The sequence below is a fragment of the Microchirus variegatus genome, assembly GCF_963457635.1.
Source record: "Microchirus variegatus genome assembly, chromosome: 1".
Taxonomy (NCBI): domain Eukaryota; kingdom Metazoa; phylum Chordata; class Actinopteri; order Pleuronectiformes; family Soleidae; genus Microchirus; species Microchirus variegatus.
In genome coordinates this window covers 19,315,756-19,331,791 of record NC_139802.1, presented here as the reverse complement: position 1 = coordinate 19,331,791, position 16,036 = coordinate 19,315,756, and the positions used below count along the sequence as shown (strand labels likewise).

The following is a 16,036-nucleotide window of genomic DNA, read 5'->3' as shown; positions in this document are numbered from 1 at the left end:
TATATAGTTTGAGGGACTCTGATCACAGGGAGCCAAACCAGTGACATATTGACAGCTTCAAGCTACAACAGCTAATGAAGAGATGATGTCACGCAGCCTTGCAACGCTAACGACATGCTAATGGACAGTGGAGCTGATGACCGCCAGACTGGCTTCTAGAATAAACAGCGAAGGCAAAGAACCATCACTTTTTCTCTTTCTCTTTCACACACACACACAGACACACACACACATAATTCTGCCCTCCCATACATCACAGTAAGACAAATGACAAGACAAAACCTCAACAGCTGGTTTGTTTGAAACTCAGCAACACACATGCATACATACTAGCCTGAATCAGTGGTTCTCAAACTTTTTATACTAAATACCACCTGAGAAAATAATATTGAGCCCTCAAAGTAAAAACAGGAGGCAAATTTGTTCCCAATAAGATAATTTTTCTCTCTCACCATCCTCCTCTTCCTCACATACACTTCTCACACTGGTATAGTGAAATTAGATTAAGATGGAGCGAGAGATAAGGTGACCTCTAAGGTGAAATCTTGCGTACCACAGATTGAAAACCATGGGCTTAAACAAATTGTTGTCTCAAACCTTAACAATTCAAATCTTAGCCCTAAACTTAAAGGTGAAGTAAGTACTTTATAGTGACATCTAGAGAAGAGGCTGAAATTTACAACAACGAACTGCTCCTCTGCTCACCCCCTCCCTTACCTGAGCGCTACGGTATCCTCAGCCGGTCAAATGTCGTCCTTGTCCTCCATGTCAGCAGATGAGGTTCTAGTATTTATTCAGACAATGAGAGGGAGGGGGAGAGGGCGAGGACGAGGACAAGGGACAGCTCTTCGTGGCTGCGGTAGAGCTGTCAGAAGCCGGCGAGGGAGAGGGCGAGCTACCGCGGCCGTAGCAGACGAAGCGGAAAGAGAGGAGGCGGGACTTCCGCTACAAGTAAAGCAACGCTTGATTTGTTCTCTCGTGTTTGTCCTTACAGGCTCCCGTAGAAACATGGCGTCACGCTGCTAACAGTGGCTATGCAACAGCGGCCCGCGACCATGTTATTTTACATGACTTTTTGAAACACTACGAAAATGAAACAAAAACAATTATACAGCGACTAGACAATTCAGGAGCACATAATATGTATAACAAAGTGGATTTTGGGTTATATAAACCCATAAATACTACACAGTGTCCCTTTAACCAGTTCTTCAAAAATAGAATGTTCTGCCTGATTAGGACCAGGTTTTTGTCTCCATGAGGACCAGTGGTCTTGACAAGGTTGGTGTTTATGCAAGATAAGGTCCTAAAGAGGTAAAGCACACTCACACACATACACATTATGTATGTAAATCAGAAATATAAGAGTCCATACATGTACGTGTGTGTGTGTATCAGTAACCGGTCTGTTGTGACCTCATAATGCGTGTGTGTGTGTGTGTGTGTGTGTGTGTGTGTGTGTGTGTGTGTGTATGCAAAACTGGGTGTGAGCTCACAGCTAATCATTAAACAAGAGGAAGTCCATAAATCAGCAGAATACACACTTTCACACTGTAAATCCGCTAACACGTCATCGCGCTGCATGTGTGTGTGTTGCTCTCAGAGGTAAAAAGAAAAAAATTAATCGCTTCCAAGAGTCGAACATTAAAAAACAGTGTGTCCTTTACTTGACAGTTACGTCTGTGGCAAGCAGGGCAGCTAAGGTTGCCGAGCGATAGAGGTTCATGTCTCTAACAATGTAGTCCAGTGTCCCCTGGAGGTGTTATCAGGCCAGTTGGAATATCTGGCTCTGCTGCGGCGTCTCCTCTCAGCGGTATCTTAATTAGACGGTAAAACGACTGAGCCGAACATTCAGAGAAATCTTTTTTTTACTTCCTGAAACTAATGCCCTTTTATTACCAGCATGGGCCGTTAAGTCCCCACACATCTTGTGAGTGCATATTTTGTGTGTGTGTGTGAGTGTGTCTGACCTGGCTATACGTGGCATCCAGCAGCGTGTCGAGGTTCTGCAGTGGTGCAGGGGTTTTGTCCTTGAATCGAGTCAGCAGGCGGCGCTGGATGGCTCTGAACTGGACCGCACGCTCCGACAGCAAGTCCTGGTACTGTTGAGCACTGACACGCAGCTAAAACACACACACACACACACAGAGTTAATTATACAACTTTTTACATTGTATTGTGCTCATATTAGCTGCCTGGCACATGTGTGTGTGTGTGAACCTGGAAGTGGTTGTCCACAGACAGGAAGTAGTCCTGCAGTGGAAGCGGTCCACTGAAGCTTTTCTTAAAGTCCTTGACTCCAAGTTTGGAGAAATGCTGGTCAAACCTCTGAACCAACTGTTTCACCACCAGCCACATGTCCTCGAAACTGTCACTCTGGATGCGGTAACGCTCTGAGGAACAGGAGACAAAAGGGTAAGCAACCGGACAATGACAAGTCAAATGAGGGGGGGACTTTTCTCTTAATTCTGACTTTTTTCCTCAGAATTCTGACTTTAATCTCAGAATTTGGACTTTAATCTCAATTTTTTTTTCTAAAATTCAGACTTTAATCTGAGAATTCTAACTTTAATCTGAGAATTATGACATTGTTTTCTCTTAATTATGACTTTTTTCTTCAGAATTCTGCATACATTTTGCTCTGAAATATTTTCTCGTTGGTCTCGGCATGCTCAAAGACACAACAAGGAAGACGCAAAAACATGGAAACTTATTTTAGGTCACATGAGGACGTCCACCAGTGACCACACACGCACAACTCAGGGTTCAAAGAATACAAGGTCATTCACAAATGAGGCTGATTTAGTGGTGAGAAATTGCCGCTACTGGAGTGGAAAGTGAGATGGGTTACCCAATGACTGACATTTGTTTAATGCACAGACTCTGAACACAGACCTGACATTTATAAAATATGTGGCTCGCTCACTAATTTCCAGCCATCGTCTCTGCTTCGGCGATGCAAAGCTCTCTGAACTCTGTTTACGTGCCCTCGCAGCTCATGCAGGGAGCGTGAACATTAGTATGACATGACAACTGGCATAAAAGGTAGTGAAAAAAGAGTTAAATAACCAATCAAAGTTCTTTGTTATTAAGGGAAAATATGCACATGTTTTCAAAAGATACTTCAAGAATTTGAAAATGGTAGAGAAATCAAAGCTACTGCATTGGCATTGTGTAGAATCACAGAGAAGACTTCAAGAAATAAAGATACAATTGGGAAATCTGGTCAAATGTTGAAAGCCTTTACAATCATTTTCGAATTTTCAAACAAACCCAGTGTTTAAAGGAAATTCTGCTCATCTTTAACAGTTGTTGTCAGACTCACGGGAGGTCTTTGAGGCCAGCACAGTAACCTTGGCTCCTGACAGGAACTGGAACGCCAGAGTATTCCCATCCTTATCTTCGGATTTCACTGAAAACTCTGCAGAGAGAGAGGAGGGTTGGGGTGGATGTGTGATGAGACAGATAGGACAGCCTATCATGATACAGGACGCCAACAAAAGAGAACGAGATACAGTCGCACTGTTTACAAAGACGCACAATATGAGAGCGAATGAGCTTACACTGCGAGACAATCGCTATGAAAACAGTGTGTGTTTCGACGTCTGTGTGTAGCCGATCGTCAGATAACGGCAAAGATTCCCAGGGCTGACACACGCACGCACGCACAAACACACACACTTCCAACTGAATAATGAAGCACACAACCACACACATTTATTCACACATTCTCAGAGCTAAACTATGGACACAAGTATTTGACCACATGTGTTATGAATCGACTTCAGGAGCTTCAATCGGGCTCCAGTGAAGGACAATCATAACAATTCAGCATACCAAGACAATGCTATGCAACCAACTTTGTGGCAACAGTTTGAGGAAGGCCCTTTTCTATTCCAACATGACTGTGTCCCAGTGCACAAAGCAACGGCTATAAAGACTTTGTCTGACTTTGAGTTTGGTGTGGAAGATTGCGAGCCAGGCCTTTTCGTCCAACACAACCTGACCTCACCAATGCTCTACAGAATAAATGGGCACAAATTCACATAGAAACACTTTGAAAATCTTGAGGAAAGTCTTCCAAGTGTGTAAGCTGTTATAGCTGCAAAAGGGGGGACCAAGTTCATATTAAAGTACTGTATCATCATAGACCCTGCTGGTGTTATGGTCAGGCGTCCCAATACTTTTGTCCAAAAATGAGTCACTTTTAATGATGTCTTTGTTCTGCGGCGCAAAGAAGCTGAAGAATCCGTTTTAATCCTTTGCAAAACACGAGAAACGATGAATCAATTATCAAAATAGATGACAATTAATTCAGAGTACTTGTTTGAAAAAAATTGGAGATGTGTATTGATTTGAGGTGCAAGCAGTAGAAACACTGTGACTGATAATGAACGATGCTTTGAACCCTAAGTTTATTGTTAAAAAAAGGCACATTAGCGTATGCAAGCTTTGCAGTTTTAGTGTCGAACCCACTTTGTACTGAATCTGTTTTATGTCCTGGCATGGCTCACCTGCAGGGGGTTATGGTGAATCTGTGCAGCAAAACTGCTGGAAAAATACTGAACGACCTCCACGACCTGTATCAGTCCAGGTGTTTTGGGAAAAAAAGCCTGATTTATCTTGGCCAACGCGAGCAGCCCACTGAGGGACAAATCCATGTTGCTACTAGATATAATCTGCCCTGCTGCAGAACAAAATACTTCCAAGAAGTATATGATTCCTGCTTCTATCAGCCTTTTACATTTAATTCTGTGTTTATTTTAAATGTAGTGTTTATTTATTTGTTGTGTTTGGCACTTGTTGTACAGTATGTGTATGTCTGCTGGTTGTAAACCAAATTTTCTCCTTTAGCGATAATAACGATACCTTCAAGTCCTACACAAGACATTGTGCTTTGGTTTCTCTTGATTATTTGAATGGAGAGAATAGCATATGTATGTGTTGAACTTCCGTGTGTGTGTGTGTGTGTGTTACCGGGAAAGATGGTGTTGAGGTTGACCGGCGGCTGGTTGGTATCCACGTTGATCTTAAACTTGGTGGTTTTGGCCGGAGAGGAAGGAACACACACCAACAGGAGCGGAAGACTGAACCTGGACTGCAGAACCCGGGGAACACCTGAGGAAATGAAAATGTGTTAAAAGTTTTAAAAAGAGACATTTAATGTTGTTTTTTCCCCCCTAACGTTTTACTCAGTTTTGTACTTTTGTAGCTGTATCACTGACCTGAGGATATTGACCTCCAGAGTGACTCTATGCACTAAAAACTCACAGTTTCCTAATTACGTTTTATTTTTTTTGGATAACGGAGCAGAAAGAGTTGCAGATTTATCTTGCATCGATTTTGCTACTCCTCCTCCTTTGGATCCTTTCCTAACAAACAGCGTTAAAGCCACAACCCACTTCCCCTTTAAGTGGCGCCCATCTCCGTCAAACTCCCCTATGGCGAATCAAATGAGGTCAGAACATCGCCTTTTAGGCTTTCTCTCCAAATAGCGGACAGGTTAACATTTGTTAACATAGTCAACACTGCAGATATTCAGATTACACGAGCATCTGAGAGCTGCGAGACCCAGAGACTCAACATCAACATCAAATGTGTGGGGCGAGGGGGGGGAGGGGGTGTTTGCCGAAGATCAGAAAGGGAAGTTTTGTGAGAATTTTGAGGCGAAAAAAAGAAAAAGGAGCGAGTAAAAGCCAACTATAACTATGTTCTGAGCCTGAGCAGTGCTGAGCTTGGCAGAAATCTACACTTAGCAAGAATAACAGGGCAGAAAAAAGGAGGGATGGAGGAAAACAGTTGTTAAGAAAAGATGGAGGAGTGAGGGAACCTGGGGAGAGGAGGTGAGCTAACGACAGGAGAGGGAGACGACCTGAGCCGAGCTGAAAAATGAGTGGAAATAAACCAGAGCGAGAGAAAAACTGAAAGAGAAATAACATGAAAAACGACAGCCAGGGTGGGATGGAGGGGCGGTTTAATTACGGAACGTTCCAGGTTATTACAGATAGTAATAATTACCTGCAACTACTGTGCACCTTTTCATTCCAGACATGAAATTATTATGCGATTATGTGAATAATTCACTTTGAATACGAGAACAGAGGCAGAGAAAGAAGAAGGGAGGATGTAGAGCCAAGAAAAACAGCAGAAACAGCTCTTTTTTTCTACTTCTTTCTCCTTGCTTTATTTTAAAAGACTCTCTCGCTCTCTCTCTTTGCTCATTGACCCTTCGTCCCAGATGACTGGATGGTTAAACAGCATCCAACAATCTCAACTGAGTTGCACATGTCAAAGTGCATATTTTACTCAGCCAGTTTACTCAGTAGGAGAAAAGCCGACCTCATTTGAGCGGATACAATTTTAGACTGATTGAATGTCGTGAGGGCCACATGGTTGAAAGAGCAACCTGGTTGGAACAAGGGCCTTTCCTGCATGGACACTGAATGTTCCCCTGGTTCTCTGGCTTCCACCCACAGACCAAAAGGTGCTGAGGAAGTTCATTGGCCACTCTAAACTGACCATAGGTGTAAATGTGAGAGTGAATAGTTGTATGTCTCTGCGTGACCCTGCCTTTTACCCTATGTCAACCGGGGATTGGCACCAGCGGCCCCTGCGACGAATGAATGTATGAATGAATGATTGAATGAATGAATAATTGAATGAATGAATGAATGAATGAATGAATACATGAATAAATGCTCTGAACAAGCATAGGCAAAGCAAAACAAAACTCACCATAACTATAGGTGTGACAAAAAAAACATTGGACGTTTTAAACTACGTGGCCCCCACGATCAATTCAATGCTGCCGGCTATTATAATGAAGGTAAAATGTATTTTTATGATATGCATTCATTTTTGCACCATCTTTCCTTATCAAAACAAAGACTTCAATCTCAAAATCTGAATTATATATACATACATATATATATATATATATATATATATGTATATATATATGTATATGTAGCTATACATATATACTTTTTGATATACATGTACCTATACATATATACACACATATATACATACATACACATATATACATATATACACATATACACATACACATATATATATATATACATATACATATATATACATGTACACACATATCCATATACACATACACATATATATACATATACATATACATACATTTGTAAATACAAAGATGTTTCCTGTGCATCTCGGTTAGTAATACAGTTTGCCGTTAGTCTGGAGTCAGTGAGTCACATGACATGGACGCTACTGAAAGAAATATGATTATTTTTGAAAAAGTATTTTTAACTTGAATCACAGGCACCATCATGGAGGCCCTAAAACTGAGCCACTTAAACCGCAGCGCAGTTTCCTTATTCAACATAAAGTGACCTCATACTCAAACACTGGGACTTCAGTGAGGGATGTTTTATGTTCACACTCAGGTTACCTGTGTGTTGACACAGATGACTGTGAGGGACCTGAAGATTAAAACCAGAAACTCTGTTCTCTGCTATTAATGATGGGTGGGGAAAGGAAAGAGGAGGAAATATATAGTATACATAGAGAAGAGTGATAAAAAAAAAAAAAGTTAGAGAGACAAGAGGGAGAGAGGGGCCAACAAAGAAGAAAAGAGGTGAAAGAGAGAGAGATGGAAAGCAGGATAAAGACACAGAAGATAAAGAAGAAGGGCTGGAGTTTGTGTGTCGATGTCTTAAATAGGCTGTGTGAACCAATTGTCAAACAAACCTTTCTTTGTGAGGACATTTTGGCTGCTTTGGTTGCTTTAACAAGCAAGACCTGGTTTTAGGGTTAGGGCTAGAATCAGGTTCAGGCATTTATTTGTGATGGTTACGGTTACAGTAAGGGGCTCAGGAATGCTATGAATTTCTATGAGTGTCCTCGCAAAGACTGCAAAACCAGCATGTTTGTGTGGGTGTCCGTCTCTGGTGGTAAATTTCATCTTGTTCCACTGTACCTCACATTTTCAGGCTGTCATCACCAGGTTACACCCACAATACTGAGATTTACCTGCCTGTTGAGTCTCTCTCATTATCCTATAGTGTGAGGTTACCAGACGCCATTTTAACGTCATCAAATTGGAAGTATAGAACATGTTTGATATTCCTGACTGAACAGCATAACCCCACAGTAACCAATGAGAGTTGACCGGGAGACAGATGTTGCATACTTTTGTTTAGAACTGTAACTTGTACAAGCAAGTTGATTCCATCTTCTAAGCCATGATGTCGCATAAATTGCATAGGTTTCTGTGAGATACTAAATCCCTGGAATCTCCTCCCTGAAATAGTTTGAAGTGAGCGGCCATGCTTTTCGACCGGATCGTCCAATCTGCAATTTTCTCTTGAAAATCCGTTACAAAGTTCTTTGTGATTTGAAAATCCTCTAGCGTGGGGCAGGCATCAATGCAGTGTACCGAGACAAAACCTGTGTGTGTTTGCGTAAAACGAAAACTTAACAGGAATGAGAAATTATTAAAAATCAAAAACTTCTCCTCAGGACTCGACCTGTTTCCATTCTTAACCCAAAGCCTGACATGAACCCATGACACACATCTGCTTGGAATCTTAATCCCCAGTGATTTTTTAACTTAATTCAAATTTCGCATTGTCGCTCAATCTGAATTTCCATAAACTTGAAGTGAAACTGAAAGCAGCTGCTTCAAACTCCTGTTTCTTTAAAGGTTCAGTTATGAACGCACCCATTCTAACAGTGGATCAAAAGTTTTGAATTGGATCGATATCATATTGAATAGTTTTGACTTCAGAACATGCAAACTCCACACAGGGAAGGACGTGGTCATTCCAGGATTTGAGCTGAGAAATGGGAAAGAGTTTGCTGATTATAATATAATCAGCAAACTCTTTCTAAAGGATATTAGAGGATATTAGGGATATAGAAGGATATCCTTAGCCGTTTCTTTCTGTGTCTGTGCTAACTGGACACAGCAGCTCAACTCAAATATCTTCTGTGTCTGTTAAAGTCCTACAATCTTAGATTCCAAAAGGGTCCTTCAAGGGCTGAGGTTCTACCTGAAACCACCTTTTCCGAAGAATGGGTTTTTTAAGGGTTCTTGGTAACACTATTGGTGAGAACCATTTTGATCCAGAGAACCCATTAAAACCCCTTTCCTGAGTAAAGGGTTTTAGGTGGAATCTTTATAAAAAGGTTCTAACTGGAGCCAAAAAGGGTTCTCCTATGAGGACAAGCCGAAGAACCTTATATGGTTCTACTTCGCACTTTTATTTCTAAGACTGTATCCCCATGAGTTGTGTCGCTTATGCACAAACCGAGTTTGAGCACTGGACCGGAATTTGGGTCAGTCACCGTGGCAGTTAAGCTAAATTGCATCATTCACCTACGTCAAATGTCACCGTTTTTAGTTCAGTTTTGATGACACAGAGGAGATGATTCAATTCAGAAATCTGGGCCCAAGAGTGAGACCGAAGCCAAAGAGTGACTAAGTGTCCAAACACTGTTTCTCAGTTACAGCAAACTGAGGTTACTGTGTGTTGTCTTATAGATTATTCAATGCTTGTCCTGCTCTATAGCACCTCTGTACGCCGCTGTGTGGGACGCTTATGTTGTTTTTGGAGATCAGATTATAACTGAATCCACATTTACATTCACGCACTTTAACATCCGACCCCTTACTCTATCTCGGTGAAAGGGGAAATGGAGCTTTGTCTACTGTGAGGAACGCACTTGAAATCACAACCGAACACAACCGCTGCCGCTTGTTACAGCTGCTGTGGCTCCGCTGCACCGCTGTCTCTGAGGACTCTGACTCCAATTATGAAGAATCGGCGTTTGTGTCTGACACAGAGGCGGTAAAAAGAGAGGGAGACCGCAGAGTTTATTTGAGTAGAGGAAGACTGTACAGGATCAGGTTCTTAACGCAGCTGCAATGATGTCAACCCGTGTGTGCGTGTGCGTGTATAAATATGAAAGGCCAGGTATCAAATGTTTGTCATAAGCTGCTTTTAGACCTGCACGTGTTCCTGGGCTGTAAGTAAGAACGCAAATGTCTGCAAAAGACACAGAGCAGAACAACTCTGACACACAAATAACACATTAAAGTCGGCCCTTAATTAAAACCGCATTAATGCTGACAGCCCTAATTTTAATACTGCGATTCGCATTTGACGATATGCACTTTCTCCTCCTGGTTTTTTTCGATAAAACCAGCCGCGACCAGTAATCCTGTAAACTGTCAGCCACAGAGGCAGAGATGTTCTACAGTCTGTGTCTGCAGACGTTACTGAGAGTATTTAGCGACAAATTATAGAACTTTAGCGGAGGCTGTGCACAGAGGGATTCAGCCGTACTCTGCTGTTGTCCCCACATGATGCTGAAATTCAAACGCCTTTTTTCTTCTACTATAACATTGTTTTAATGGTCTTTAAATGTGTTAATTTAAACTGTTTCTTATGCACCAACACAGTTGCACTCTAATTTCATTGTATGCAATACAATGACAATAAAGGCCATTCTTATTCTTATCCTTATTTCTAACTGACCAGAAGTTAAGGAGCTGGCTTGTATTTTAGCATAATATTTAAGTGAATCTTATAATCTTTCATGTTGTGTAAAACAGTACAGCACGTAGGCCGTGAAAGATCATTAGATAATATAAACAAATATGTATTTACGGCATTTAAATGATGTGCAATTTTTCTTTTATCTAACCTAATGTAGCAGGTAAAATCAGCACTACTGTAATAGGATTCAAGTGATATTTTCTACTTGTTAAAGGCTTCTTCATGTTGATGTTGGCTTTAATATTGTGACATATCATGTGTGGAAAGTATTCAGTGTCAGCCAGTCAGCATACAGGCCTAACATTTGCATCACATCACTATTTGCTTGAATGTTCATTTGTTCATTTAAATCCCTGAATTGTTATCCATGTCGATGGATAATAATAATAATAATTATAATAATAATAAATAATGAGTTCAATGGACTGATTATTAAATTGCACTACATTTTTGTATCCCACATTCACATGAAAACAATAATATATGGTAAATAATGATCAGCGTCGTGGTTTAAGTTTTGGGTGTGGACTAAAACATTAACATAATGTGTTTGTTTTTGACAGTTGTGATAAAACATATTTAGTAGCACATAAACCACTGGCCAGCCCATTTTATTAGGTATTTCTTAATAATCATGATTACTGTGTACACAGCGCTCTCTTGTTGGGCTGTTTATTTTATCTTCCTGTCTGATGTGATGGAGAAAAACATTTAAGATGGAGGGTTTATGTTTCCTGAAATCATATTTGGCTTTTGCTAAAATTTGCCACATATGAACATGATTTGCAGTTGGCCGAGTGTGCATGTGTGTACGTACTACTGCAGGGCTTCTAAGCCCGCTATTGCTTACAGGACATCCTATTCTGTATCAAAGCATACAAACTCAGGACTAAAACAAACACTGGCTGATGAATAGGGATACTACAGCTGGAAGACAAAGAGTGTGTGTGTGTGTGTGTGTGTGTGTGTGTGTGTGTGTGTGTGTGTGTGTGTGTGTGTGTGTGTGTGTGTGTGTGTGTGTGTGTGTGTGTGTGTGTGTGTGTGTGTGCACGCGTGTGTGTCACTTTGCAGAAAAATGCAAGCGTGCGCAAGAGACCGATGATCATTCTGTGAAAACTGCACAGAGTATGGAAGAAAAAAAATGTGATATTTACTTATTCTACAAAGTGAGGAAGTATGCATGTGGGCACGAGTGTGTCTGTGTACAGACTTATGCCAAGTATCACATTACAGGAACATAAACAGCAGGCTGTGGTCTCTTCCTGTATATACAGTAGTGTGTGTGCATGTGTGTGTGTGTGTTGGAATGTACATATGTAGTGTAGTTTTTATTCTATGGCCAACTATTGAAGTTTATATCGTGGGAAATATACATTATCCGTATACGTGTAGTGTACGTCAACATGTTTGTCTTCTTAATTCGGTGTGTATATGTGCACGTGGTTGCACTCTCTCTACTCTATCAAACACTACTATACAAACACTTACCTTTCGGATTTAGCTCTGTAGAGAGGAACAAGAGAAGAGTTAAGTATTAAAAATAGAAGACGCAGCAGGAGGTATCACTGTCCAGACCAGTAACAAAAGCAGCAATGGTCAATTTGGCCTCTGCTGTTGAAACAGTGGGGGATTCCCTAGGAAAACCTCCATCTCCCTCCATATAGACATGCACACAAAGATCAACAAAGACAAATAAAAAAAATCTGGGAGCGCTTGATTCGTCTTCCCACACTGTTGGAAAGTTCTGCTGGAAGAGAACGCAGCCTGCCAACCATAAGAGCCAAAATCATCCTGAATATGATAAGCTGTCCAAATCCAAAATTAAATAGCTGCTCGTCAAAAGGTTAGCATGAAATCTGCTCTGACAGGATCTGGGGGGAAAAAAGGCACATTTTCCAACATAATTATCAGTATCGAGAATTTCATCCATTTAAAAGAGAAGAGAAGCTACTTTAGAAACTGAGAATTTTTCCCCGGGCTCCTGAATCATACGCCTGTATTTAATACTTCAGTGTGGGTTATAAAAAAAAGAAAAAGAAAAAATAGTGAAACCAGAAAACAGAAACAAGTGGAACACAATGTTTCCTGTTGGCAGTCAATGATTTAACTTCAAGTTGAATGAAAGTACAAAAGCAAGTGATGAAAACCCATCCGATCACTTGTATTTCCATCAAGCTGTATCTATCGGTGGGTTTGTTTTCATGGCTTTCTTCAATAAAATGAGTTTGAACATTTCTGTATCGCCTTTCTCTAAACACCTTCAGTAGTTCGCTGTAGGCAAGTGGACTTGATCGAGTTGCCGACAGCTTTGACTTTGACCTGGATGACGAAGAGCCTTCGCAGACATACTTCTCTCAAGTGCCAAAAGGAAATTAAAAGGCAGGGTTGGTAAATTATTTCTAAAAATAATACTGCATATATATCCTGAAATCCTCACATCCAGACAGCAATTTGTACATAAAGTTGTCTGGGTCTAGTGTCCGTGGATTTGGTACAGTATGGTACATATTTTTTTGGCATTTCCATTAGGAACAGTACCAAAATAACCAGCCCCAGCTATTCCATTCTTGGCAGCCTTCCAGAGTAATGGTACGGTAAAGTCAGGGTGGAGCTAGAGCACTCAGCTGACTGGGGGATAGAAAAACGTCACTCTCGTTTTTCTTAATGCCCGCAGTCTGTTCTCATACAAAGCTTGACGTCTTTTTGAGACAAACAGCCACAAACTGGATGTCCTTCATTGTTGTCTGCTGTGTCTTGTCCATGACGTCGTCCAGTGTCATCAGGCTACGTATTTCCAAGTAAAAGGTACTCCGTCGAAATGCAAGCCTGACCCAGGGCTTTACCATTCCGAACCATACCATAACTAATAACAGACCTCTCCACCTGCACACATCATACCTGTGCTCTCAGCACAGTCTTAGCAACAAGCTGGACAGGCGTACGCCACTTAAGAAGAGATGACAGGCAGACGATTATGAGGAAGTCAAGGACCAAAATTCCACAGTTCCCCAACAGAAAATGGCCCCCGGGGTTTTGGGGTCTTCCAAGTGAAAACCCATAGGAATCTGAAATCCATTTCTGAAGCCTCAATGTTCACAAAGTTTTTGCAAGAGTAAGTTTGCAGATGTTACCTACGCTCGGGCTCCTATTGGACGATACCAGCTGTCAATCACATTTGCGTCCACGTATGTGTCCAAATGTTAAAGCTCCCATAGTCACGCTGGAATCGTTATGTACGGATCCTTTCTCCTGAACAGCAGATCCTCCTGCTCTGGGCACTAGTCCGGACACATCCGGTTGTGTACATTGAACACAGCTGCGCTTCTGAGAGCTGACGTGCTAATTACGTCACTTCCAGGTACCTGGCCAATCACAACAAAGTTCTGTCTTCTGGGGGTGAGATTTCGGGTCTGAAACAGCGTGGCTGACGAGAGCTTCAGTGAGGAGAGATTAACTTCTCAGGAAAAATGTTTACTGATGTTATCAATCAAGTGGGAAGTAGGCTCATTTGCCAATTGACTTTCCGTTCCCTTTGTGCAGAAGTGTCGACCCCTAGAGCCTATTCCATACGTTCTTATTTCCTGCTCGTCTTCAGGAGGAACGACTGAAAGCATACATCGAATTTTGAATGATTTTTACTTGTGGTAACCACGTGTCAAGCCAACGATGAAATCACCTAGTGATTTGTTACCTCCCGTTTTGAAGCCTAATTTTTAAGTATTTTCCAGAGCCATCTTGTTTTTGTTTGTTCATTAACCCAGGCATGATCCTATTTAGGGAACAGGTAGTGGGCCTCGTTCACTGCAAATCCACCTACACACAGAATAGATGGACAGTTCCCAATATAATTATGGAATTCCCTTTTCTTTTTTCCTCTAATGGTGGAGACCATCTCTTATCCTGTTCATCACTGCCAGACATTACCAGCTGCTGTGGGATTTAAACAGTCAGCCTCCTCCTGCTTCTTTTTCCTTGAGGCTGCAGTGAGAGAGTTCTGGCAGATTAGGCTCTGATTTGATTGGTCGGAGAGGATTTCCTGCGAAGGTGAATGAGAAGCAGATGGCAGGTTGCAGGCCAACAAAAAGGCACCGACATGCTGAGTCAGATGGTTCACGAGTTATTAAACGTGATGAAAGTCACGCTTATACTCCTGTAGTAACTCGATCGCTCGCTCTCCCATCGGTCATTATTTTGACTGTTTTTTAAATATCTGATACTTTTAATTACAGTTTCATGTCAAGATCATCAAAATCTGTTCAAAAGAAATAAACACTGGTTCTTGAACATGTTCAACAGAAATGTTCAAAATGAAAGCCTAATTGGTACATTACATAAACCAGTTAACACCGGTTTCTGCTATAACTCACTGGGATTTAGTTTTAATTCACACATTCTACCTCTCACTAAAGCCCTTTCCAGTCATGAACACTGGAAAATGTCCAGGAAGAGTTTGCTGCTCGCATGTGATGAATGCAGCAGGAGTCTGTCTGGGTCAGATGTGTTCAAAACAGCAGGAAGATGTGTGAAACGTCAAGGCGAGGGGTGGAAGGCTTTACCATGCAGGAAGAAGGACATGAGGTATAAATCGCCAACTATTGTGAGTGTTTTTCAAATAATTAATGTAAGTTTTGTGTCATTTTTTTCCAGATTTTTAAATGTGAAATCAGTAAAACTGAATTATGTTGGTTTGTGGATTAAACAAGACATGTGAAAACACATCATAACTATGGAAGTTTGGGAAACATTTTTAACATTTTCTGAACTAAACAATGATTTAATCGAGAAACCATCGACAGATGATTCTGATATGAAAATTAATTCCAGTGTATAAAAAAGTTCTGTGTTTTGGAACCTGTATTGTCCAAAAGGTGTCAGATTTTGCCAATGTGTCATGTATCTCGCCCATTTTAACACTAAAGTACTTCATCAAACCACCCCCAACTAGCTTGATCTCATTTGGATATAAACCAGAAATTTTACAAAAAGAAATTTCCCACATTTACTTTTATGCAGTTCTTACATACACTTAAGAGGCACAAACAAATCTGAATACATGCTCATATTAAACAAGCCTCTTAAGCTGTGCCAGAGAAATAGCATAAAAAGTTAATTTCAATGGCGAAGCACCGAAAAAAAATAATCAACATTTTAGACATACACAAAAAAAGGAAATCGTAAGTTAAGAAAGTCCAGAGAGACCTGAATCTGTCCACGTTGAGTGAAAGCTCCAGTTAAATGTAAAGGACATGTCAAATGGAGCAAGAAGACACTCACGGCAAACACACGGTAGCCACTCTTGGCCGACATCCAGCTAGTGTTCAATCAGTCTTTCCTGTTCTACAATCTCCTATAACGGCTGAGAAATTAGACTGGCTGGAACGAGAGGAATTCTGGATCCATTAGTGGTGTGCAGTAGAAGAAGAAGAAAAAAAAAAGTTTAGTGTTTCATGACTGCAAGCCTTTATTTCACGAACTATAACCGAGAAAGTTGA

The 16,036-nt window shown here is 41.0% G+C and overlaps 1 protein-coding gene across 1 annotated transcript in view; it reads right to left on the bottom strand.

Moving 5' to 3' along the window:
• bbs9 (Bardet-Biedl syndrome 9) overlaps window positions 1-16,036 on the bottom strand; it is a gene marked incomplete at both ends in the record, with an annotated part of 193,403 nt that overhangs the window by 118,077 nt on the left and 59,290 nt on the right. Inside the window, 5 exons of the mRNA XM_083888066.1 lie at window positions 1,971-2,123; window positions 2,221-2,393; window positions 3,326-3,421; window positions 4,978-5,118; window positions 12,033-12,047. Of these exons, the coding sequence (XP_083744192.1) occupies window positions 1,971-2,123; window positions 2,221-2,393; window positions 3,326-3,421; window positions 4,978-5,118; window positions 12,033-12,047 (578 nt within the window). The remainder of the gene's footprint in view (window positions 1-1,970; window positions 2,124-2,220; window positions 2,394-3,325; window positions 3,422-4,977; window positions 5,119-12,032; window positions 12,048-16,036) is intronic.